Raw genomic sequence first — 25844 nt, forward strand, 5'->3', positions numbered from 1 at the left:
GTATCAATTGTAGACATGTGGGGTGTCACATTGTCCTGCTGGAATTGCCCAAGTCCATCAGAATGCACAGTGGACATGAATGGCTGCAGGTGATCAGACACGATGCTTATGTACATGTCACCTGTCAGAGTCATATCTAGACGAATCAGGGGTCCCATATCACTCCAGCCGCACACGTCCCACACAATTGCGGAGCCTCCACCAACTTGAACAGTTCTTTGCTGAGCCATGGAGAATCCATGGATTATTGAGGTTCTCTCCATACCCACACATTTCCATATGCTCGATATAATTTGAAATGAGTCTCGTCTGACCAGGCGACATGTTTCCAGTCATCAACAGTCCAATGTCAGTGTTGATAGGCTCAGACGAGGTGTAAAGCTGTGTGTTGTGCAGTCATCCAGGGTACATGAGTCTGCCTTCAGCTCCAAAAGCCCATATCGATGATGTTTTGTTGAACGGTTTGCACGCTAACACTTGTTGATGGCCCAGTGTAGAAATATGCAGCAATTTGCAGAAGGGTTGGGCTTCGGTCACGTTGAACGATTCTCTTCAGTTGTTCTTGGTCCTGTTCTTGCACGATCGTTTTCCAGCTGCAGCGATGTCGGGGATTTGATATTTTTACCAGATTTCTGATATTCATGGTACACTCTTGAAATGGTTGTACATGAAAATCCCCACTTCATTTGCTATCTCGAAGATGCTGTGTTCCATTGTTTGCGTGCTGACTATAGCACCACATTCAAACTTACTTCAATCTTGATAACCTGCGATTGTAGCACCTGTAACCAATCTAACAACTGCGCCAGACACTTCTGGTCTTATATAGGCGTTGCCGATAGTAGCGCTGTATTCTGCCTGTTTACTTACAGTATAAGATCAAAAGTATCTGGACACCTGGCTGAAAATGACTTACAAGTTCGTGGTGCCCTCCATCGCTAATGCTGGAATTCAGTAAGGTGTTAGCCCAACCTTAGCCTTGATGGCAGCTTCCACTCTCACAAGCATACATTCAATCAGGTGCTGGAAGGTTTCTTGGGCAATGGCAGCCCATTCTTCAGGGAGTGCGGCACTGAGGAGAGGTATCGATGTCGGTTGGTGAGGTCTGGCATGAAGTCGGCATTCCAAAAACATCCCAAAGGTGTTCTATAGGAATCATGCCAGGACTCTGCAGGTGAGTGTCGTGTAACCACTCCGCCGCAGGCCATGCATTATGAACAGGTGCTCAATCGTATTGAAAGACACAATCGCCATCTCCGAATTGCTCTTTCACTCCACACAACGTTTTCCCATTCTTCAATTGTCCAGTGTTTACGTTCACTGCACTAAGTGGTGCATCCTTTGGCATTTACCGGCTTATGAGCGGCCACTTGACCATGAATTCCAATTTTTCTCACCTTCCGTCTAACTGTCATAGTACTCGAAATGGATCTTGATGCAGTTTGGAATTCCTGTGTGATGGTCTGGATAGATGTCTGCCTATTACACATTACGATCCTCTGTTAGACAACAGATGAGGTTGGCCTGTACACTTTTGTACTGTACGTGTCTCTTCACATTTCCACTTCACTATCACATTGGAAACATTGGACCTAAGGATGTTTATGAGTGTGAAAATGTCACGTACAGAAATATGACATGACACCCAATCACCTGACCAAGTTCGAAGTCCGTGAGATCCGCGGAGTGCCCCATTCTGCTCTCTCACGATATCTAATGACTACTGAGGTCACTGATATAGAGTACCTGACAGTAGGCAACAGAACAATGCACCTTACATGAAAAACGTATGTTTTTGGGGGTGTCCGGATACTTTTGATCACATAGTGTATCTCTGTATTTGAATATGCATGCCTATACCAATTTCTTTGGTGCTTCAGTGTAGGTTCCTGAACATAAGTTTTTCTCTTGAGACTAGTTTTTGTAGGTGGACCAGGATTATTACTTTGCAGTGTGAGTCTTCTCTATGAGCACTGACATTCGAAAATCAAACGTCGTAAACCTGTGCCACATGAAGTAAGATTTCCTGTAGTTTACTTGACAGCATGTGACACCATCCAACCAGGCACTGTAGGCTATATTCTTTTCTTTCAGTGCTCTCTGCACTGGCCAGTGACTAGTCTTGTCAGTATATTGCATCACAAACTGCAAGTGTAGCCATGCTACAAAGGTGCTCAGTAGGCAGTGCTTGACCTGACAGGGCCTTTTAATTATCTTGCTTGGCTCCACAGTGCAGTGATCTTTAGTCCAAACATTGATTTGATGCAGCTCACCATGACAGTCTGTCATGTGCAGGCCTCTTCATATATGCATGACTACTGCAAGCTTCATTCACTTACTGTAGCCACTCCTTGGTATCCCTGTACAATATTTGCCCCCAACACTTCCATTCATTAATAAATTGATGATTCCTTAATGAGTCAGGATGTGTCACATCAATCGAGCCATACTTTTGGTAAAGTTCTTTCACAAATTTCTTTCATACTCAATTTAATTCACAGCCACCTCATTAGTTATTCGATCTACCCATCTGATTTTCAGCATTTTTTTGTAGCACCACATTTGAAAAGCTTGTATTCCCTTATCTAAACTGTTTATAGCTCATGTTTCACTGCCTAACAAGGCTACACACAGTACAAATACCTTCAGAAAAGACTTCCAAAAATGTTATTTTATGTTCAGTATTCTTTCTCTTTTTCAGAAATGCTTCTCTTTCTGTTGCCATTCTGAATTTTATATTCTCTCTATTTTGGCAATTGTTTGTTATTTTGTTTCCCAAATAACAAAACTCATCTACTACTTTTAGGGTAGAATTTTCTAATTTAATTCCATCGACATTGCCTGACTTGACTTGGCTACATTCCATTACCTTTGTGTTACTTTTGTTGATGTCCATCTTAAAACATTTTCCCAGATCTTATCCATTCCCTTCAACTGATTTCCAAGTTCTTTTGCTGTCACTGTCAGAATTACAATGCCATCAGCAAACCTCAAAGTTTTTATTTCGTCTCCGTGAACGTCAGTTGCGTTTCCTAATGTCTGCTTGGTTTCCTTAACTGCTTGCTCTATGTACACTTTTTGTAATATTGGGGACAGGCTACAGTCCTCTCTCTCTCTCCCTCTCTCTCTCCCTCCCTCTCTCTCTCCCTCCCTCCCTCCCTCCCTCCCTCCCTCCCTCCCTCCCTCCCTCCCTCCCTCCCTTCTCGACCACTGTTTCCCTTTCATTTCCTGTAGCTCTCAGTCTGCTTTCTGTGTAAGTTGTGAACCCCCTATTCCCCGTATGTTAACCCTGCTGCCTTCAGAGTTTCAAAAAGTGTAGTGCCATCAACTTCGTCAATCTTTAACTAAATCTACAAATGCTATAAACTTACGTTTGCCTTTCTTCAACATATCTTCCAAGAGAAGTCATAGGGTCAGTATTGTGTTACGTGTTTCTACATGTTTCTGGAACCCAAACTCAATTGGCCAAGATTGGCTTTTATCAGATTTTTTTCATTCTTCTGTCAATAATTTGTGTCAGTACTTTGCGGTTGTGATGTATTAAACTGATAGTTCGATAATGTTTACACATCACTGCTTACTTTCTTTGAAATTGGAATTGCATTCATATTTACAAAAAAATTAAGTATTTCACATGCCTCATATATCTAGCACACCAGGTAGAATTGTTTTGTCATGGCTGGTTCCTCTAAATTTCTAAATAATTCTGATGAAATGTTGTTTATTCCAGAGCTCTTGTATTGATTTAGGTCTTTCAATGCTCAGTCAGATTCTTCACGCTCTGTCATATCTGCCATCACATACTCATCTGCTACTTCTTACCTTTCTATGATACTGTCTTTAACCTTGTATAAATCTTCTATATATTCCTTCCATCTCTCAGTGTCCCCTTCTTTACTTAGTATGGGCTTGTCATCTGAGATCTTAGTATTCATACCAATGCTTCACATTTCACCAAAGGCCTCTTTTGATTTTCCTTCATGCATGCTTCTATAGCTTTGCATTTCTCCTCTAGCCATTCCTGCTGTGCCACTTTGCACTTTCTGTCAATCTCTTTTTTTTTTAGATCTATATTCCTTTTTGTCTACTTCATTTGCAGCACTTTTATATTTCTCCTTTTGTCAGTTAAATTCAGTATCTTGTTTGTTACCCATTTATTTCTACTGGGTCTTGTCTTATTCTCCGTGTTGTGATCCTCATTTGCCTTCACTATTTCGTATCTGAAAGCTACCCATCCTTCTATTTCGCTACTACTATCCCCTGTTTTAGTTACTCATTGCTTAATTCTCTTTTTCAAACTCTTCAACAACCTCGGTTCTTTCAATTTATCCAGGTCTCATCTCCTTATTTTCCTACCTCTTTGCAATTTTCAAGTTTTAACTTACACTTCATAACCAATGAAATATGGTCAAAGTCTACATCTCCCTCAGAAAATGTTTTACAATTTAAAATGTCATTTCAAAATCTCTTTCTTTTTCTGTCTGAAACCTTCCAGTGTCTTCAGATCTCTTCCACATATACTAACCCCTTCCATGGTTCTTAATTCAAGTACAAGCAATGATTAAATTGTACTGTGTGCAAAATTCTACTAGGTGCCTTCTCGTTTTATTCGTTTCTCCTCGGTCTATGTTACATTACTATTTGTACTAAAGTGCAGAAAGAAAGGATTACAGCTTCAGTTAAAGTGCTTAGTGTGTTGTCATTATTATGCTGAAAAAAACTCGCAGTTATTATAAGATACATCTGCACCTGCAACAGCATTTTATCGCCAAACAAATTGCTGTAGGCCGTTCACTATGATAGCTTTGGCAGGTGAGGTAGTCAGCCACATTGAATGTGAGTAAACTTAATGGTGAAATTGCACCCTGTGGTAAAGACTACAAATGATGAAAAATTGCCCCCTACACTTCATAACATTTAAAATTTTGAACTGTTTTGGAATTGAAATTTCCTGAAAGGATAAATGGTCCAGGATGAAAATTTCACTTTCTTGGTTGTACACACCATGAAATTGAAATTGCCAATTTATATTCAAAGCAAGTCACATTTTTCATCATGAAAATTTGACTGGCTTTCCCCAATTAATGGTGCCATGGCATCATTTCTCATTTAATAAATTTTGTATAGTCATATGTTTCACACAATTTACAATGTGTTACACAATCACACTAATACACCTAACTGCTGATCAGACTTCATTACTGCTAGGAGTTCCAACTTTCCCAATTATTTTAATGTGCTGTTATTCAAATGCAAACAACTGTATGATGATTATTTGTAAGATAAGTGTCCAATACATCATTTGAAGTTTGTTGTCTTCTGGTATTTAATCAGGATTGCCAATCAGTTGGGATTTTTAAACTCTCATAATTTTGGAGTGCTCCTATTATGGTTGAGCTTAAATCGCAAATGAACCAAGAATTTTACTTAAAAGCTTGGGTCATGCCCTGCTTTGTAGTATTTCATTACATTATAGTCTTTCATGTACATTGATGAGTTTTAAAGTGTGAATTTCGTTTTTAGCTTGCATGGGCCCCAGGTAAAGGAGTGAAGGGGAAAGAGTGGAAGGATTACTGGGAAGTTGATTTAGGAGTATCTTACATTCCTTGGGATAAGCTCACTCAAGCAGCAGATTTAGATGTGTTAGAAGAAGGTGGCATGATTGATGAAGAAACGGTGCCTGATTTTCTGAAAGGTATGTATTTATATTTTCATAATAATTGCACCACAAACTACACTACATTTGATGTGATATCTTCAGAAAGTGCAATTCTAAATGGTAACATGTGACAGGTTTCTTCACTGTTTGTGTCTCAGGTCAATTTTCATGCAGGGTGTACACAATTTTGGGGGGGGGGGGGAGGGGGGGGCGGGAGATGAGGAGGAGGAGGAGGAGCAGTATTCCTTGGACAAAAACTAGAAAAATGAGTCATTATGTCTTTGTCATTCCTTAAAGAGTCCATGGGAACATGATGTTCCAAAGTCCTTCATTTTCTTAAAAGTTATTGATGATAGAGTGTTTATATAGTTCTCAAATCAGAAATTTGTAACAGATAATAAAAATGTCCATTTGCTTCAACAAATGAATTAATTTATTGGTTTATGTATTGTCACACTATTTTGAAGAAACCCAGGACAATGTCAGATGGTTTCACAACCTTTCATGACTGCACAACCAGTTGTTTCAATTGTCTGACAGATACTCGAAAGGATTGAGGTCAGTGGAATGTGCAGGCCATAACACTAATCTTCTTGTAACTGTCTGTCTGTCATGGTAGTTATCATCTAGAGTATCTCAAACAACATGACCAAAATGTGCTGGAGTTCCATTACATGCAAACCATATCTTTCCTCTCATTATAGTGACAAATTGGGAAGAGGGTTCCAAATATGTTCTTGTACACCACATCTTCAAGATGTGATGGAAGAACATTTGGATTTACTCAACAGTGAACCAGCATTTCTGCAACAAATTAATCTTAAATTGCTGCTGATGTTCAGCTTAAATTGTATCAGATATTTTCATATGTCTACAGATATATGTCATGAAAATTTGCTCTTTCAAAAGTTACCTCATCTGTAAAGAAAATGCGGTTCTAGGTGCTTCAGCCCAGGACCGCGCTGCTGCTACGGTCGCAGGTTCAAATCCTGCCTCGGGCATGGATGTGTGTGATATCCATAGGTTGGTTAGGTTTAAGTAGTTCTAAGTCTAGGGGACTGGTGACCTCAGATGTTAAGTCCCATAGTGCTCAGAGCCATTTTTTTGTAAATACAATGGAAGATACAGACTATAGATTGGCAGTTCATGCAATAAACCATCAGCACAAATTGTTCTTTGGTCAGTGATCATCAATGGAAGACTCTAGACACATTGAAGATGATGTGAATTCGTGAAATGCCCTCCATTCTGTTCTGTAACAAGCTTCACATGCACTGTATCTTCATAGACGGCTTGCATGATGCAGTCTTTGTATTCAGGGGTACAAGCAATTGTATTCAGGGGTACCTTCATAGTCTCAGATGTTATTGAATTTAGCATATGTTAAAATTTAGGAGTAAGTAAAAAACACTTTTTTGTTTTCTCCACACAAAAAAGTGCCCTGAGATATAGGCATCCAAAGATGACCCTACAGACACCATTTTGAAGATGCAAATTTCAGAATAATTTTTAAAATGCTGTATCTCTGTAACAGTTCTAGATATTTTGTTAGAGTTTTGTTATTTGAAAAATAATTGCTTTTTGATTTCAATGGTATCCTCCATTTTTTCAAAAATGCTAATCCAGGAAAGTTAGATTTTTTTCTATTGGTTGGTACCATGTAGTACTATATTCTATGTAAAGGAGAGCTTCTACGTTTGAGTTGGACAGGTTTTATTTGTAAAAAATCATTTTTTTTTTTTTACTTTCAAGGGTAATGTATGTCTTCACTGAAGTTGTTTCTTTGTTACAATGTTTATTTCTATTGTCTTTGATGCAGTTATTTCTTATCACTTTCTTTGTTGTATTTATTTCTTTTCACTTTCATTGTTGCAGATATTTCTTACACTTTGTTGTAGTTTCTTGTTCACTTTCTTTGTTGTAGTTCCTTGTCAGTTTCTTTGTCATGTTTGTTCATAGTAAGTTTCTGTATTGTAGTTGTTCGGTGCTAATTTGTTTACTGAAGAGGCTTTTAAGAAAGCTGAGACCATCCAGTGGGTTCTGTGTTTTCGTGAGGAATTTGCCAGTTGACACAGTTGCAGTGTTTTGCGAAAAGGGCTGTTCAAAATGTTTTCTGATTGGGTCCATAGGAGAGTGGAGTGTGCTGACTATTTGCACATCCATAAAAGAGTGATATATAAGAGGAAAAAAAAAAAACAGACTTTGTTCAGGTTGGGAATAAAGTGTTCTCATTTGAAGACTGTTTCAAAGTGAAGGTGTTTCCAGTGACGACTTTTGTGTTCTAAATGTTTTGATAGAATAACAAGACTGATAGTATCTGAAAAGAGTGAAGCCTCCAATGGTTCACATGATGCAGATTTTGCATCAATAGAGGAAGAATTAAATACCCGAATCAGTCGGCTACAGAGGTAGGAGTTAGTCTTGTTAAGAAACTGTGGTCAGTGAAGTCATGTCGTAAGCTCTATGCATCAAGAAAGCACAGAGAAATGACTAAAGTGTGGATGAATACACTACAGCAAAACTGACCACACTCTTCACAGTAGAAATTACATCTTCAGAAGAAAATGAACCAAAGCACTCTTGCACCTCTTGCCAGGAATTTTTCACAAATATCAATTCAGCTGTTGAATATTGTGCACCCTACAATGAAAAGTTGCAAGTTTTAACTGTTATTCCTGAAAAATTTTCAAAAAACAATTTTTTTTAAATCACATTCCATCAGTATCAAAGTAAATGGTAGACAAATCAAGAAATGTGAGGTCTGTAAAAGGATTCTTTGGAAGACCAGATCCCTATTATGGTATTCTGCAGAAGCAGCCCAAGTTCAAATAGTGCAGTCATTTTATGTGGAAGATAAATGGGACTGTTCTCGTGAGAGTGCCAACAAGGACGGCATTAGAACTGTAACAGTTTGAAGGTCAAAAAGTTCTGAAAGCGAAGAGGTACATGACTCACAGTATTAAAGAAACTTTTGCAATTCATGAGAGCAACTATACAACTTCTCATTCTGGAAGATCACAATTTTATGCACTACTACCTAAGAGGGTAGTTCCACACCCATCTAGAGATGTCTGTTTATGTGTGTACTGAGCAAATTTTGAACTTTGTGTGGTAACTTTGAAGACCTTACTTGGTTGGGTGTGTGAAGTAATTAGTAGTCTGTGGCGTAAAACGAGAGACTTGTTTGTTTCAAGAATGTGACTGCCCTGGAAAAGGAGGAATGTCTTTACAGACACTTGACCTGGAAGATGTAGTAGATAACTCTGCAAAAATTACATATGCGACATTGAAGGAAAATAAAGGACAGTTTCATTGATGAACCTGGTAAATGGTCAGTGAAAGCAGTAACGCACCAGCATCTGAAGAAATTGCAACAACAGCACATTGCTGAAGTGAAAGGGTGTGTACAGGTTGAAGAACTATGTTTAGTGCTTCATTGTGATTTTGCTGAGAACTGGTCTGTAATTCTCCCAAAAGAAGTACAAGGGTATAATTGAAGTAATGACCAGGTTTCAATTTTTACATATTTTCAAAACAAGTCCACAAGTGTTGCAGTTATGAGTGATGGCACAGAGCATGACTCAGCCCAAGCTTTGCAAACAATGCGCAAAATTCTTCAACTGCAAACGGGGGCAGAGAAGATCATTATTATTTCTGATTGTGCTCCTAGTAATTTTAAAAATCATTACCAGCTGTTTGAATTGAGTAAGTAGTTTGCAGAAACTGACTGGGTATACAGTGCTACTGGTCACAGGAAGGGGTCATGTTATGGTGTAGTGTACTGAAGCACCATACTACAAAACATAATCTTTCCAGACCAAATACAGCTGTGATTCAGAATGCTGAGGATTTTATGAGAGTAGTGAAATCTTCCACATCCACAGCCCTCATTCTTTTGTTCAAAGAGGAAATAGAAGAACTGCATGAGCAGAAAAAAGAAGAATAGTCCAAACAAACTAATCCTGTAAAAGAAAGTCAAAATACACATTTTTGGACTCAAATTGATGGGCAAATTCATATTGCACACACTTGAAAGAGCGAAAAAGAAGAAATTTCATTCGTTCGACCAACACCACAGTAACAGTAAGGTAATATTCAGATTCACAACCTTTGAGGGGGGATGTTTGTGGCATGTGTGTATGACTGAGAGTTGTGGATTGCAGAGATTATGGACACCAGTTATGAGTTAAACGAAATTATAGTGAACTTTACTATTTGGACCAGCTGCTGGATATAGGTTTCCAGCTGAAGGACAGCAACAACTCCATCAGTGCTTACTTCCTGTTCACAATGTTTTGAAGTTCGTAAGTGCTCCAGTTCCTATTGGTTCAACAGGAAGGCATCACTTTATACCAAAGAAAGACATTGCCCCCCCCCACCCCTGTCGGGCGGACCATTCGCTGGGTGCTGGTCTTTCAATTTGACGCCACTTGGGCGACCTGCAGTCGATGAGGATGATAGGATGATGATGACGATAGCACAACACCCAGTTCCTGGGTGGAGAAAATCCCCAACCCAGCCAGGAATTGAACCTGGGTCCAGAGGATTGACAGTCTGTTACGTTGACCATTCAGCTACGTGGGGGGGGGGGGGCAAGGAAGATACTTTCAAAACTAAAATTATGTTAAATAAGACTAGGTTTTGACTTTTATGAGCCTGCTATGTGATAATGTGGTACTAAAACAGGTTTTATGTATGGCAAAAATTTCAATTGTTCATAAAAGCTGTTCAGCCTAAAAGTGGAAGCTCTCCTTTTGAGGGTATGTAGAACTATATGGCACTAATCAACAGAAAAAAAAGTTCAGAATGCTATAGTAAAAGAACTTTGGCAGATAAGTCCACATGGAGGATTTCTTTGTAATCATAAAGCAATAATGTTTCAAAAAAAAAAAAAAAAAAAAAAAAAAAAAAAACTAGAACTGTTCCAGAGAGACAGCATTTTAAGATTTTTTCCAAAATCCACATCTTCAAAATGGTATGCGCAGTGTCATCATTGGAGGGCTGTATCTCGGAGCAGAAATTTTTTTGCAGAAAACATGTGTTCCTTACTTTGTCCTTCATTTTAACATACGCTAAATTCAATAACATCCGAGACTATGAAGGCAAGATTTTTTCCTAGCCTACCTGAATTGATACGGACTATGCCTGTTAGATTGTTCAGGCTCATATGACCTTTCTTTCAAGGCAAGAGGTTTATTGTTATAGTCTGTTAACAACATTATTCTGCTACTTTGCAAACTTTTCTTGTGCCCATGTAAGTACAATATCTTATTAAAGTTAGCAAATTTCTTCAGTAAGGTAATGTAGTCCATTTTAGTTGAAGAATTTCATTGACTATTTCGGAAAACTTTCTTCATAATGTGAGCTATCTGGACAAAATAATAATAATAATAATAAGAGCAAAATTTTGAGTTGTTATTTCAGAGGAAAACAAAATTAAGTTAAACTTAGTGTGAGACATAATGTTTTTGTACTCAAACCCCTATTACGTTTTAAAAGTGTATGCTATGCTTAATAATTTAATAATTGCTACCAATTTTTGTATCATAACTCGGAAAATATTGACACTATAAGTAACTCTTCAGAAACTATACAAAGTTATATCATTGGGTAAACATTTTAAATCACATAAATGAGGCTCTACATCCTATGAAGACTTTTCTAATTGTATCATTACCTTTTGCTTTAATTATGTCTTATATACGACAACTATGGTAGCACATAGCAAGCAGCAAATGCCTGAGGAAGACAACTAGGAAAGCTGTTGACATAGTGTGTAGAGGGAATGAGAACTTTACTGCAAACACAAAATCCTGTACATCATCTAAACCTTTGTCCCATTCTCACACAAATTTTATTCAGCGCATATGGTGTTTAATTCATTTCTACGACGAAATCCTCATTTCACTAAATTTTTTACTCTTAACATTTTTGTATTTTATCTTAATACTTCTTGGTGCAAATTCATCCTTTGATGACTAAAATGTAGATCCTAATCTACATCAGAGATTTTAAAATTGACTCCACCCTCTAGAAAACTGTCACTCTCTGATTTTCATGGTACTGTAAAAGTTTCTTGTGGTCAAACAGAAATTTCTGCCTAATGACCCCTTAACTTCTTCCAGGTGAAGACACAATAAAGATAATTAAAAAAGTAACAGTTGTTTCTTTGCATCAACACTTGCCTTATTATTGTTATGGACAATGATCAATATATTATTAAACAGTCAGAGGTTTTGTGCTTAATACGGTATTAAACTTTGTATTTGCTTAGAGATAAGAGGCAGAATGCTCAGAACTAATGTGTTGCCCACAATCTGTTATTCTGAAGGTTTTATCCAAAAATAATGGCGTCTTCAACTATACAATGAAAAATATGTTTGTGTAAATACATTTGTAGCTCAGACTCAGCAACAGCAGCCACCGCCACCACCGCCGCCACCGCCACCTCCCCCGCCACCTGGACCACAGCAGCAGCAAGAACAGCAGACCACCGTATCAGACCCAGCAGTATCTTCAGCTCTGTCTCCAGCTCCAACCCCAGCCACAGCCACAGCCCCAGCTCCAGCAGCTTATATTCCGCTACCAGATGGAATTCCTGTACCGAGCACAGCTGCCCAAAATGTTGACACCTCCCAGCCACCTCCACTGCGAACTGCTGATATAACTGGTGTAACAGCTCCAGCTGGAGTTCCTGGGCTGCCTGCACAAATTCCTACTGCTGTTCCTCCACCCTCTGGACCTCCAGTGCCCATTGTAACACCGTTTGGGATTCCTAATGTGCCTCGTAAGTCGTCTTTTTGTCGTATCGATGTCACTGATAAAAATCGTATTCTCATTGTTGCAGATTATTTTGTAATCAATTATTAATGAATAGTCATTTAAGTGAAAAATGCTTTCTGATGTGTGTAAAAAGCACTGAGGAAAATTTCACAGTAAGTTATCTTGAGAATAAAGTGGAGAATTTCAAGTGTTTTAGAGTTAAAACTGTCATTTCAAAATCTGATTGATGTTAGTAGCAATTCGACTTTAATGTCCCTTAAAGTGAATCCCCTTATAAGCATTAATTGGGTACACAGTAAGGATAATAAGGCAATCTAATCGGTGATATTTAGTTTACCTACTGATTTCTCTTTCCAAAGCCAAATTTTTACAATATTTAGTTAAAGATTTTTTTCCCCTTCAGCTAACTTATGATGAGATAGGTATGAAGATCAGCTGTACTGATGATTTGATGTAATATTTTGTATTTCTTCAGATATTGTTTAGAGAAAAATCGTCCTCCATTATTCATACTTTACATTACTGCTGTTAATGACTGTTGACCGAGGCAAGTTTAGATATTTTAGCCCGTCTGTTTATTGAGTGTTAACAGGTACTCGTAACAAAAAACCAGTTTGCACTGTGTTCTCAATATAGCTGTAGTGCACAAAAATAATTGGCAATAAATTGTATAATTTTTTGAATGACAGAAATTGAATAATAATATGTTTAAAGACTGATAAGAGAGAATAAACCAAGATAAATCAACCTAATGGCAGAAATGTGAGTGAATTAACATAGCATTATGTTTTATGTTGTGCTTATGGATCTGTTGAAAATTTCCTATTGCATTTAATTTATTATATGCTATTAATACCTGTGAGGGGTGTACTTTTCATGTGAACTTAGATTATTCTGCTAGTTGTTTTGTAAGATTATAATTTTCACTTTTTGTAGCAGTTCTAATGTGTGATGTTTCCTCTCACAATTCAGCACCCATTAGCATGACAATGGGACATGGTATTATGCCTAGTGTACCAATTGGAGTACCACCACCAGGTATGCAGAGTTTGCTGATGCCTGGCAATCAGATGGTCCACCACCAGCAGATGATGGGTGGGGTACCTCAACCAGTGAACTCCCCATTTACTTCAAGTGAGTGAAACAGATGTACAGAGAGGCATATCGTGCTGTCATATTGTTAGTTTGTATCATTGTAAAATTTAGAATCATAATTTGTGAGTGCTGTATAGGTACGGCATTCAGAAAATAATAGCGACATCTACAAATTTTAGGAATGGGAATTCTCGTCCAACTCTTGATGTAAACAATGACAATCTGTAGTTTGATAAATTTGTGGACAGTTTTTATATGTCTCCTCATGTTGGCATTGATGTATGTGGTTTTCTGGTGATTTAACATCAGTCATTGGTTTGAATACCATCTGAAATTTGGTTTTCTTTGCCTGTACATTTCTAATAACAAATAGCAGTGCAGTTTTCTAATATTCAGCCGAATATGGTGAAATTGTTCCAGAATTTGTTGAGAAATTTGTGCTGTGACATGTTTTTCAGGTTTTCTTAGTGTCTGATAGAGTTCTATTTTTAGAACTGACTGGCCACTATCTGCATTTATTGTTGTAGTGATAGCATTGGTGTAATAAGTGTATTGTGTCATAGATAAATGACTAAGAGGAGGCAGTTATGTCACTTAATATGTGTCTTTATCAATTTCTCTGATGGCAGAAGTGTTAAAAGATGTCACAGTTGGAAGCTGCATAAATGAAATGTCTATAACGTGTACATTTGGCAATTTTTATTATCACATGCCCAAACTATGCGCTCTTCATATAGATACACTTTTTCATCCCTAGAGTTCTGACCTTCAGGAAGTAAAGACACCTTAAGGATTCATCACACCTGTGAAAGTGTTTTGTGTGTTACAGAAAATGTATTTGTTATGAACATGTTACACATGGAAAGAACCTTCGTAAGCAGTTATGCTTATACAACCAAAGATCATGTCCTGTTGTCACGCATCTTCATTATGTAGACAATAATCATGATAAAAATTGCAGAAAGGAACAAATTACTGTGTTAATCATAAACTCAGATGAACCAAGGTAAATCATGTCTATGCATCTTGAATGTGTAGCTACTTCATTGATCATTAAGTACTCTTCTCATAGTGCCTTACTTTTATGCCGCATTTGACAGAAGATATGAGATGGACAATAGGACAGTACCATTATCTGATTGAATAGAGATATGGTGGAAAAAGATGAATTGTGTGTTGTACTGAGTTGAAGTGTTTAGCCAGAAGGGAACTTGCAATGGAAGAAAACCCAGTAAACACATAAAATAGGAGTAACACAACTAAGCACAGATACATTAAAGTGGAAATTGTCCCATAGGTAATGTATGTGCATAAGCATTTTAAAAAGTAACAAATAATATCTTTTCTACGTAATATGCAACTCCACACCAAGCCATAAAGGCTGCTCCAGAAAATATTAGGCATTGTACCTGCAAAAGTTTCAACATTTTCATTTGAATGCTGGTGATTGAAGATAAAACAAAAGAGAATAAATATTTTTTAATCCTTATAGGAACAGCATTTGGTGCTTCTGTAAAGCCTTTAACACTTTTTTTCTTTTTCTTACATGGTTTTCTGAATTCAGGCTCTTCTCAACATCATTCGTCTTTTTGCATCTTTTTAGATCATTTAAAGATCTGTAGAACACTGATTATGAACCAGTAGCATATAGCCCCTGATTAGCATATTACAGATCCTTTTCATGGTGATTCAAAGCTGTGCAACTCGTAATCGACATTTGACAACGCTACAGATAGAACTGACAAGGTACTTAAGTATAAGTAGGACCAAAAAGTGTTGATTTACGCTTACAGAAAGACTTGGTGTGGTCGAAATACATTACCAGCTTTGTCTCTGGACTGTATAGTACATACACTATAATCGGCCACAAGCATAACCAAATGAGAACTTACACCATCTGTGGGGCGAGGAGCAGCGTGGAGAAGCTCCACCTCTTCCTCACCTGGTAGAGCCGTGCAAGCAGGTGGCCCGTATGTACTTGGCAGTGTGCAAGTGAGAGTGTGAATACACTTTGCATACATTGCTGGAAGTTGCTGAAGATGATAGACAATAATGACAATTGCATGAGCACATGTACACCAGCTGCAGGGCGGTCACAGTGCACGAGGGCTTGTACGCAGTCATGGAAATTTCACATGCCTCCACTCACTTGTGCGTAGGTTGTGAATTTGTAGTGTGCACATGCTCAGTGCACTTCACTTAGCACCAGACTATGGCAAAATTTATGCGAATACTGAAAAGAGGATATAAATTACTCTTTGTTATTTGTGAATAACAAATGTTATTCAAAACATTATTCACTTACACAAATGAAAACACTTATTCATATTGGTGAACAAAAAGTGTTAAGAATAATAGATAAAGTTGAAATCCAACTGTATTTATTGCTTCACTTCTTTATCATTTATTAAATGAATGTACTTCTCATTTCTTTTAAATTAGTGGTCATAACAACTCTAACTTTGAAGCACCTCATCAGAAACTTTGATTGACAAAGATTTACTGTTGTGACAATAAAGTATACATTCTACACATGCAATGCACTTCAGAATTCATCTTTAATCATGACTTCGTTGCGTGACTTTCAGCTCACGAGCTTCTTCAGCAAACATTGAGAAATCATCGATCTTACGTTAGTTTTCATCAAATAATTTGGTATGATGCCACTTTAACTTTGCTGCTCAACTCACATTCCAAACAAAAACTTCTTTTTACATCATAATGTCACTCAGAACTCGTGACCCAATTTCTTTGACATTTCTTTGGCTATTATATGCTGGAAGTTTGTTGTAATCCTCCATTGGTCATAAACGGCAACAGAGGCGAACTACAACTATTTTGAATCACATGTAAGACTTTACTTCAAGAATTTTGTTTGGTATAGAATGGCAAAAATGTTTTTTTAATTGTATCTTGACACTTTCACAGTATACAAGTTGCAAGTGCAATATTACGAACTCTCTTATATACTTGAACTCAGAGTCTCTTCTGAAATTTGTGAACCTCAGAACTCTGCGTAATTGCATAAACAGATGTTGGATTAAAAAACCTATTCCATATTCTAACAGCAAACTTACTCAGAGTTAATCCTAAAAGACTTTGGGTGACTTTGAACTTCCAAGGGCTTTCTATAACATTTTAGGAGACATTTATTAAACGCCTGACTATGTTAATCATTGGGAACCACTGTGCCCTTGCTTGGTTCACCCATTTTGTAGCCATGATTTGCGTAATTATACTAAGGAGACATGCTTATCTGATATTGTTAACAATCTATGAAAGGTTCTGAAGATGGAAAGTTATTGTTGGCTGCTTGCGTAGAGTACTTGCGCCATGTGAGCAGTGGGAGGGGGAAACGTATTGGCAGATGCTGAAGGGGTCTGAGCCAGTAGTGCAAGGGCTGTAAAGTGCTTGCCAGGCTGTCTACAGCGTCCAATAAATGACGTGCATTGTAGTCTGTGCACTGGGCAACTGTAGTTTTCTGGCTGTGGCAGTCATTAGCACACATCAGACTGCACAGCAGCCACATGGCTCTGTACAGGTGGTTGTGACCAGGGTGTCTAGTGCAGAATGCATATGGGAATTTCCAGTTCCGGAGGGATTTTCAGTGTGTCTTCAAATTTTTAGCCATCTCTCTGGCACATAATTTTATAAAACACAGCACACACGTATTATGGAAGCTACAAATTCTTTTCGAACATTCATTGGGGGATGGAAAATTCTGCATTCTCCATTTATTTGCCACAGTGCCAAAAGTTCATTTTGTAAAATGCCTAGTCTGAGATAATTCGTATGTAAAGATTCTTTTATTGTTTCTTAAACTCCTTCCTCCATAAGGATGCATTCACTTTTCTTATAAACCAAATGCCTCATCTCCGACAACAGTCTCAAGTCCTTCCACAGTTGCAGAAAAACTTGGTGTTGGTGAGCCCACATCTTCTTCATCATCATCATCCTCGTCACCTCCAATTTCAGTTTTTACACCAATATCAGCAACAAACAGCTCACTCATGTCCATAGTGGGTATAGAAGTAAGGACATTATCATCGCATGAAATAAAATCTTGGAATGTCACAGTCTCAGGAACATGTATAACATTCCAATCTTCTTCATGGATATCGTTCTCCACAAATAATGTTGCACCACAGCCAGAATTTCCAAAGCAGTTTATGACAGTCTGCTGTGTGACTGCATTCCAGGAGGCAACAAACATATGCATGGCCTGTAAAATATTCAATTTCATAACTTGCTTCCTCTGCAAGAATGAAATTGATTTCTGCACTAGAGCCATTCTATATTTAGCTTTAACTGAGCGGATTATGCCTAAGTCCAGTGGTTGCAAGTGACTTGAGCAGTTAGTAGGAAGGCACACAACATTTATATTTCTTAAAAAGTCAGGTATCTTCGGGATGAGCAGGGCAACTATTTAGGATAAGTACAATCTTTCTTCCTGCTGCACCCATCTTAGAGTCCAAGATCCTCAGAAACCTTATAAAAATATCTGTCGTCATCCAGGAATTTTTGTTAAACTCATATTTGCATGGAAGTGTCTTTGTGTTCTTAAAACACCTCAGAGTTTTAAATTTACCAATAATTAAAGGTGGCAACTTTTCACTCCCATCATTGTTCACTCACAATAATGCTGTCATTCTCTCTTTACTTTTTGTCCTTCGTGACATTTTTCACCCTTAATTGAAAGTGTTTTAGATGGAAGGAGGTAATAAAATACACCAGTCTCATCAGCATTAAAAATATTTTTGGAATCATACCCTTGAATCAGACGTGGCAAAGTATAACTTTTCCAGTGCTCCACACTTTCATTGTCCACAGATGCACTTTCTCCACTTAAATTTTGGGTTGAGAGATTGCGATGTTTTTCAAAATGATGTAGCCAGCCATTAGATGCACTGAAGTTCTCGTATCCCATCCTCAGTGCAATTTCTCGCCTTCTCACGCAACACATTGCCACCTATGGGAATATTTGCGGCTCTTATTCCCTGAAACCAGTCTAAAAGAGCAGTTTCTATGGCTTTGAAAGACGACTCACAAATATTCTTCATTTTTTATGAACATGAATGGTGTGCTTCTAAATTTAATAAAGCCTCCTTATTTTTTATTATTCTGCACTAAGATGATGGCGGCAAATCGTACTTCTATGCAACATCGCATAATTTCATACAGGTATTGTGATTCTCTTCAAAATCCCGAGTAATTGTTAGCTTCTGCTGTATTGTCAGTTTTCTTCATTATTACACATACAAAAACACTATTGTAAGTAGACTACACAACTACCGTATACACTTAATGCTTTCACTTTATAGCGTCAGACATGACAGCTGGAGCGCAGTAGTGCAGAAGAATTGTGTTTTCAAATGATCAGTTTAACATTCACCAATCTCGATAACTTCACAGCTATCAATACGAGACCAATATCAGAACGCTAATACGGGCATTGATTTTAAGAATGCAAATGATCAAAGCCTAACGTTACGGTTTAAAGTCCGAAAACGAGAAGTGCAGATGCAGACCATATTTTAATATGCGATTTGTAACACACTTATTTCTTAAAAGTTGGATTTAAAAGAAAGTGCAATTTGTTAAAACTGAATTTCAGGAACACTTTTTTTATGGCGTTATCGCCGGGACCAACAAAAATATTCCTTAAAAGCGGGTTCGTTAATACGGGGTTTTACTGTAGTTCATTTGCTCAATTTACTCATGAAAGCATATGGTGTTGCTAGATTGAAGTTTCTTTTGTTAATTATAATCAAAGTTGGCAATTATAGTCTATTGTCACACTCCTCAATATAATTATTTTGGATTTATTCTGTTCAAAAGTCCAATGTGATTTTAGCAGCTGACTGAAAGCTCGCTAGCTATTATTTCATGGAAATATACGGTTCCATGGCTGTAACAATAACATTCAATATTTGGTTATCACTTAATTTTCACGGTACTGTTGTAACACTTTGTGAATCCCAGGTGTACAGGACACACCTTCTCTATATAAAACATGGAAAATTGACAACTTAAAAGAAACTCTAATTCTAAACACATTTGATTACTTACCAGGCCCATTAATGCTACTACGTTGTGTCAAAGCTGTATAGGTACAGGCTTTGCCCCATGGCAGGGCCATGCAGCTGTTGCCTGCCACTCCAACAGTGAGCACAACGTGTTACCCAATGAGTGAACTGCCAGCCACATAATTGTGCATGCTCGTGCACAGGGATTGGTGTAAATGAAAGCTGCTCATACAGATTTGCCTTTCAGATGCAGCACTCTACTGATGGGCAGCCAGCATACATCTGTGTTCTCTGTTTCTGCGAAAGCAGAACTGTCACATGGTCAGTGGTCACCAATCCCTCCTGCTATTGTGTGTGCTGTGCTTGAACCTCATGGTTGGCCGTTATTAAGAAAAGAAAATGACACACAACCCAAATCAAAACAGAGTGTATGTAGCATTTGGTAATGAACTACTGGGTTGCTGAGGTTTGCAGCATTGTAAATGAAGTAGTTCCGGCCCAACCTCTTCTGGAATCTTACACAACCACAATTCAAAATATCCCCACCTAAAACTGGCACATTGAAGTGCCTGCTTAAATACCAGGTTTAGCCAGCAGCTAGATGTATGTGTTTGTTTCTTCTAAAATGCTAAATCTCATGGAATTGATGTGGCAGCAGTTTATAACTTAAACAGGTGCACTGATATGTCCTTGCTTTCATGTACAGGTGCCCTATTTATTTTGCAAATGTGTTCATACTCTTTCCAAATTGAGCTTTGCCAAAAGTTGTGAGATACCAGTAACTGAAAATTTGTTCCTTTTTTTATATTTGCATTCTGAAAATAAATCTGTTTCAAAGTATCTCTGATAAAATAGTTCCTCAGTACGATTTGCTGTGAATTAGTATTTATTAGGTAATTTTGCATTTTTTTATTTTGAGGTAGAATTCTTATCTATATTTGCATTTACTACAAACAGATTTTCCAGGTCTCTACCAATGATTGACTGATAGACGAGCTAAGCCGAAAAATGTTTGTACATCTATTTGAGCAACCGAGTTGGTATTTTGGGAAGCAACACGAATGGTGGTGTGATACATAACAAATCAAACTGTAGCATCATTTTTAGGCTTCAGTTCATTTTTACAACAGCTTGTTGGGTTGCTATGATCACTGTGGGAAGTCACAAGAAGTTGATTGTGGATGTATTACACCATATGTCCACATCTACTCGTACATACACACATACATATGCCACAAGCCACCATATGGTGCATGACGGAGGGTAACACGTGCCATTACTGGTCATTTCCATTCCTGTTCCAATTGCAGATTGAGCAAGGGAAAAGTGGCGTTCTGTAAACCTCTGTGTGAGCCCTAATTTCTTAAGTCTTATCTTTATGATTCTCACACAAAATGTACATTGGAGGGAAGTAGAATCAATCTGCTGTTGACCTCAAATGCCAATTCTCTAAATTTTCACAATAGTGCCTCTCAACAAGAGCTTCATCCTCCCTCCAGGGATTCCCATTTTCGTTCATGAGGCCTTTCTGTGATACTTGGATGCTGATCAAACCTACCGATAACAAATCTAGCAGCACGCTTCTGAAAGACTTCGATGTCTTCCTTTAATCCAAACTTGTGGAGATCCCATCCCCTTGAGCAGTACTCAAGAATGGGTTGCACTAGTGTTCTATAGGCTGCCTCCTTTATGAATGAGCTACAGTTTCCCAAAATTCTCCCAATAAAACGAAGTTGAGCATTCACCTTCTCTGCTACCAACCTAACATGCTCATTCAATTTCATATTGCTTTGCAACAGTAAACCTAGATATTTAATTGATGTGACAATGTCAAACTGCACACTACTAATGCTGTAATCAAACATTATAGGGTGTTTTTCCTATTCATCCACATGAGCAAGCTGCCGTTGATCGCACCAACTATAAATTTTGTCTAATTCATCTTGTTTACTCCTACAGTCACTTAATGATGACACCCTCCCAAACACCACAGCGTCATCAGCAGACAATTGTAAATTGCTGTTCACCCTGTCCAGCAGATAATTTATTTATATTGAGAATGAGAGTGATCCTATCACTCTTCCCTGCGGTATTCCTAACAACACCCTTGGCTCTGATGAGCACTTGCTGTTCAGGAAAATGTACTATTACTTGAAAAGTCTTCGAGCAAGCCTCGTGTCTGGCAACCTAATCTGTATTCTCGGACCTTTGTCTATAGTTTGCAGTGGGGCACCGTGTCACACACTTTCCAGAAATCTAAGAATATGGAATCTACCTGTTGCCCTCCATCAATTTTTTGTTGAATATCATGTGAGAAAAGGGTAAGCTGAGTTTCTCATGAGCAATACTGTCTATATCTGTGCTGATTTGTGAACAGAAGATTTACTTTCTCAAGGAACTTTGTAATAATTGAGCCCTGTATGTGTTCAAGAATTCTGCAGCAAACCAATGTTAATGGTATTGGTCTGTCATTATGTAGGTCTATTCCTTTACCTTTCTTTATAACAGGAGTCATTTGCACTTTTTTTATCCTGCTGCATGGGACTTTGCTCTGGACAGGAGATTTGTAATAAAAGCAAGCTAAGTAAAGGGCCAGTACTGCAGAGTACTCTCTGTAAAACGCACAGTCATATGACAGAATGTTTGTACATTCCTCCTGCTTAAATGATTTCTTAAACATGAAATTTAAAACTTCAGCTTTCCTTTGCCTGTCTTCTATTGCCACATCAGACTGATCGACAAATAACTGGATAGAAGTGTTTGATCTCTTAGCGATTTTACGTGTGACCACAATTTTCTCAGTTGCTTCGCACCATCTATTACTAACATATGATGGTGGAAATTATTGTATGCTTCCTGCATTGATCTATTGGATGCATGATTTTCTACTTTTACCTGTAAACATTTGTGCATTCATTTTTTAACAAAGAGTGCAACAGTCTCTCTTTCCTAAGATTTTCTGAATTTGATCATTAAATGATGCAGGGTCTTTTCCATCCTTAATTCACTTACTAGGCACATACATCGCCAGAGCATGATTTGCAATCAGTTTAAGGCTTTGTCTGAAATCCAAATTTGTAACAGTCATTAAAGGTTGATTGTTGTGTGTCTGTTTTCCTGAATTTATTTGAAATTGTGCAGTGTGTTTGTGATATTGCTTTTTAAAGGCACCACCAATCATCTCAAGTATGTAATAGGATGTTTCTCCCTTCATGTCATATATTTGTAAAATTTGTCTGGTTGTCTAATAACTGACAAAAGAGTGTACAGTACTCGTCATGTTCTTTTCAAGGCTAATATTGGTTTGAAAAGATTGTAACCTCCTTAGTCTTGCCACAACTGACGACTGGGATTGGACGTACTGTGACTAAAATGTTGGCAAGTATTATCAGGCAGCCTGTGGTGACTGTGCCTGGTGACCGTCGTCAGTGCCACTGTTAACAAAGCATAAGTTATGATTTATATCTTTTTTATGTGGGAATTCCTATTTATTTTAATTGCTTTCACCTTGGTCATCACCATCATATTCTGAGTCCAGAATTGCTAAGAAACCTACCAGAAAGAAGTAAATAGTGCCTACAGATACATAGTGTTTCGAATAATAATGACAGAATCCACAGAGGTGACTGATAGTCAATCAAGATATGTCCAAGGACGTCACATTTTTGCAGTGTTCACACAATACTATTTGCAAGTTGTAGCAAGCTGCGTATGATGTGATGGTAAAGGAGGAAACCTCTCAAACGCTGTAGGATGATCGGTGTACCTCTGACATTAGCCAGCTTGGCACTATTCATAGTACTGCTGTGGAGTTTGGATGTTATGAATGTAGGGCTTGAACCGACCTTAGCCCACATCATGCAGTATCGCCTATGGCCAGTCTCGTGCACCACTGAGTATGTAAGAACAATCTAAGACCAGCGTGCTTACGGTTGCCAAGTTATGTGAAGTTGTTAAATCTTTGTAGTGTGTGTATTTTGCCCACAGTGAAAATTATATATAACAAGATAATTTACTGTACTGTGTATAAAATGGTTAAGTGAATCTCCGGTGTGATTGACATTCCAGCTGCTGGTGGCCCAGTGGGAATGATGACAGGCCCTGTGCATGGACAGCTTTCACAGATCCCATTGCCTGCACCTGCTGCTCCACAGGATAAAACAGCAACTGGTCTTCCACATGCTACTCCTCCTGCTCCTGTTGGAGTTCCACCTCCCACATCGGAGGCAAACCTTCCAGGCATTAGTGAAGCTTTGCTCAGAGTTCCTTTTGGGGTACCTGCACAGATGCAACAACTAGCAGGTAAGCAGGGCATCTCAAACATTAACTGACTTGTACTGTTGTATAAATTTTCTTATTGAAGCGTCTAGATGTTAAATAATGAGGGACAAAGAAATAGGATATTTTATTTATATGATATTACACTGTCCACTGAATTCAGTCAATATGTTTATGGTAAAAGTTTTGTTTCTGTAATTGTCTGTGGTAAGTAGAGCAGGGGAGATTGCTAAGCCTTGTCAACACTATACTGTACTATGTGGTGAGTTTCTAGAATTTTAAGCAGATCAAATGTTTAATATTTTTTTAATATGATTCATGGTGGTGAAATGGTGGCGTGTGTGACTCACACATCGATGAGCCAAACCATTATGATCACGTGCTAGTACTTGGCAAGACAAAGTGGTAATTCAGCAATATCAGGAACTAACGTAACCACATGACTAGATACAAGCACGTTCCAATTAATGTAGTGTGCATTGTTTCATCACAGTACAAGCATAGAAGATGGAAGCTAAAAAAAGTCATTGTGGGCTGGCATGGCTGCTTGTGGTTAATGTGATTAAATTTGTTGAAATGAGAAAGAGAAGGGACATACTGTGCTGTTTGAGAAGCCGATGGGATGTACAGCCAGAAAGTTAAAAACTAAGCAACAGAATGGTTTGCAAATTATGGAAGGAGGTACTAGAATTCAAGTTTCGGTGCTAAGGAAGGAGAAGCAAAATCCTTGCAATAAGTATTCCATTGACAGTGCAAAGGAAGGTATCATCAGGCAGCAACTTCTACACTATTACAAACAACGTAAAAAGATAGCAACTTTGCAAAAACTACACAACTTATACAGAACCAAACTTCAAAGCTAGCAAAGAAACTTGTAGAAAAATTGTTTTCTGTGTGAGATTTAGTGTTAAAAGGTGCCAAAATAAAAGTGCTATTATCTGTGAATGAGAGGACATAGTTGCTGAAAGGACATATTATATTAGGTTTTTATGGGACCTAATGTAGTATGCCATTTCTGCAACAATCAAAAGTACCAGAAACAAAATGGACAGAGATTTACTTTGATGAAACACAGGCTCACTCACATTGCACTGTAAACAAATGTTGGCAAAGTGACAGTGTTAGGTGAGTATTGTTGAATAAAAGTGCTGGTCAGTATTCTATTGTTCTGCATGCAAGGCAGTGATGTGGGTTTCAGTTTGGATTCACTTCTCATATATGAGTCAAAAAACAAATTGCCTGCAACACGGCAGTTACAAGATTTCTTCTTGCCTTTTAAACTCTTAATTATTTGGAGGAAGTGATTTTGTGGGGAATAAAGGGAAGAAAAGTATTTTGCTAATTTTGAAGTCTTTACTTTACTTATTTGAGAAGAATCAAATTTTCTCTTTCTTTTACAAAACGAGATACACACATGCTGAAATACCTTCTGAACTAACAAAATTAGACTAATTGATGACAGCTGTATTATCCTTTGTTGTGGGTTAATTTGTAAATTATTATACCCACTTTCTCTTACTGGCAAATGCACTTGTCCACATCCGTTTCCTGGTGACAAAATATCCGGTAACTTACAAGGGAAGGTGTGGAATCGACTTTTTGAAACCATCTGTAGCATAATGAGCAAATAGAAACTTAACACAGTGGTTAAATGACGTGACAAAGGATTGGAACTAAAATAAATACAATTAATTGGGTAAAAATAATTAATTAAGTCATTTTCCTAAGGATTAAAAAGTAAAAATTTCAAAGCACCTGACACTATTCCAACCCACAAGCCTTTGCTTGTTATGATTGCATCTTAACTACCATGCTGTGCCAATGCTTTGAACATGAATATTAATTTTAATTATGTAGAACGTCACGTGAAATAGTTTTTGTGATTAGTGACAATATGTATATCCATTTTGAATATTTTTAGCCATTGTAAGTGTCCAAAATTTTTCGTTACAATAAAGTTCAGTTTCCATAATGCAAGTGATCTTGTGAGAGCAATAAAACAG

The 25844-nt window shown here is 37.8% G+C and overlaps 1 protein-coding gene across 9 annotated transcripts in view; it reads left to right on the forward strand.

Annotated features, from left to right (window-relative positions):
• LOC126299535 (SR-related and CTD-associated factor 4) overlaps positions 1 to 25844 on the forward strand; it is a 197143-nt gene that overhangs the window by 107452 nt on the left and 63847 nt on the right. For all 9 annotated transcript variants that reach the window (XM_049991518.1, XM_049991519.1, XM_049991516.1 and 6 more), the window contains exons 12-15: positions 5524 to 5695; positions 12060 to 12446; positions 13415 to 13576; positions 23632 to 23865. In XM_049991518.1, the coding sequence (XP_049847475.1) occupies positions 5524 to 5695; positions 12060 to 12446; positions 13415 to 13576; positions 23632 to 23865 (955 nt within the window). The remainder of the gene's footprint in view (positions 1 to 5523; positions 5696 to 12059; positions 12447 to 13414; positions 13577 to 23631; positions 23866 to 25844) is intronic.

This window comes from Schistocerca gregaria, chromosome X (assembly GCF_023897955.1).
Source record: "Schistocerca gregaria isolate iqSchGreg1 chromosome X, iqSchGreg1.2, whole genome shotgun sequence".
Classification (NCBI taxonomy): Eukaryota; Metazoa; Arthropoda; class Insecta; order Orthoptera; family Acrididae; genus Schistocerca; species Schistocerca gregaria.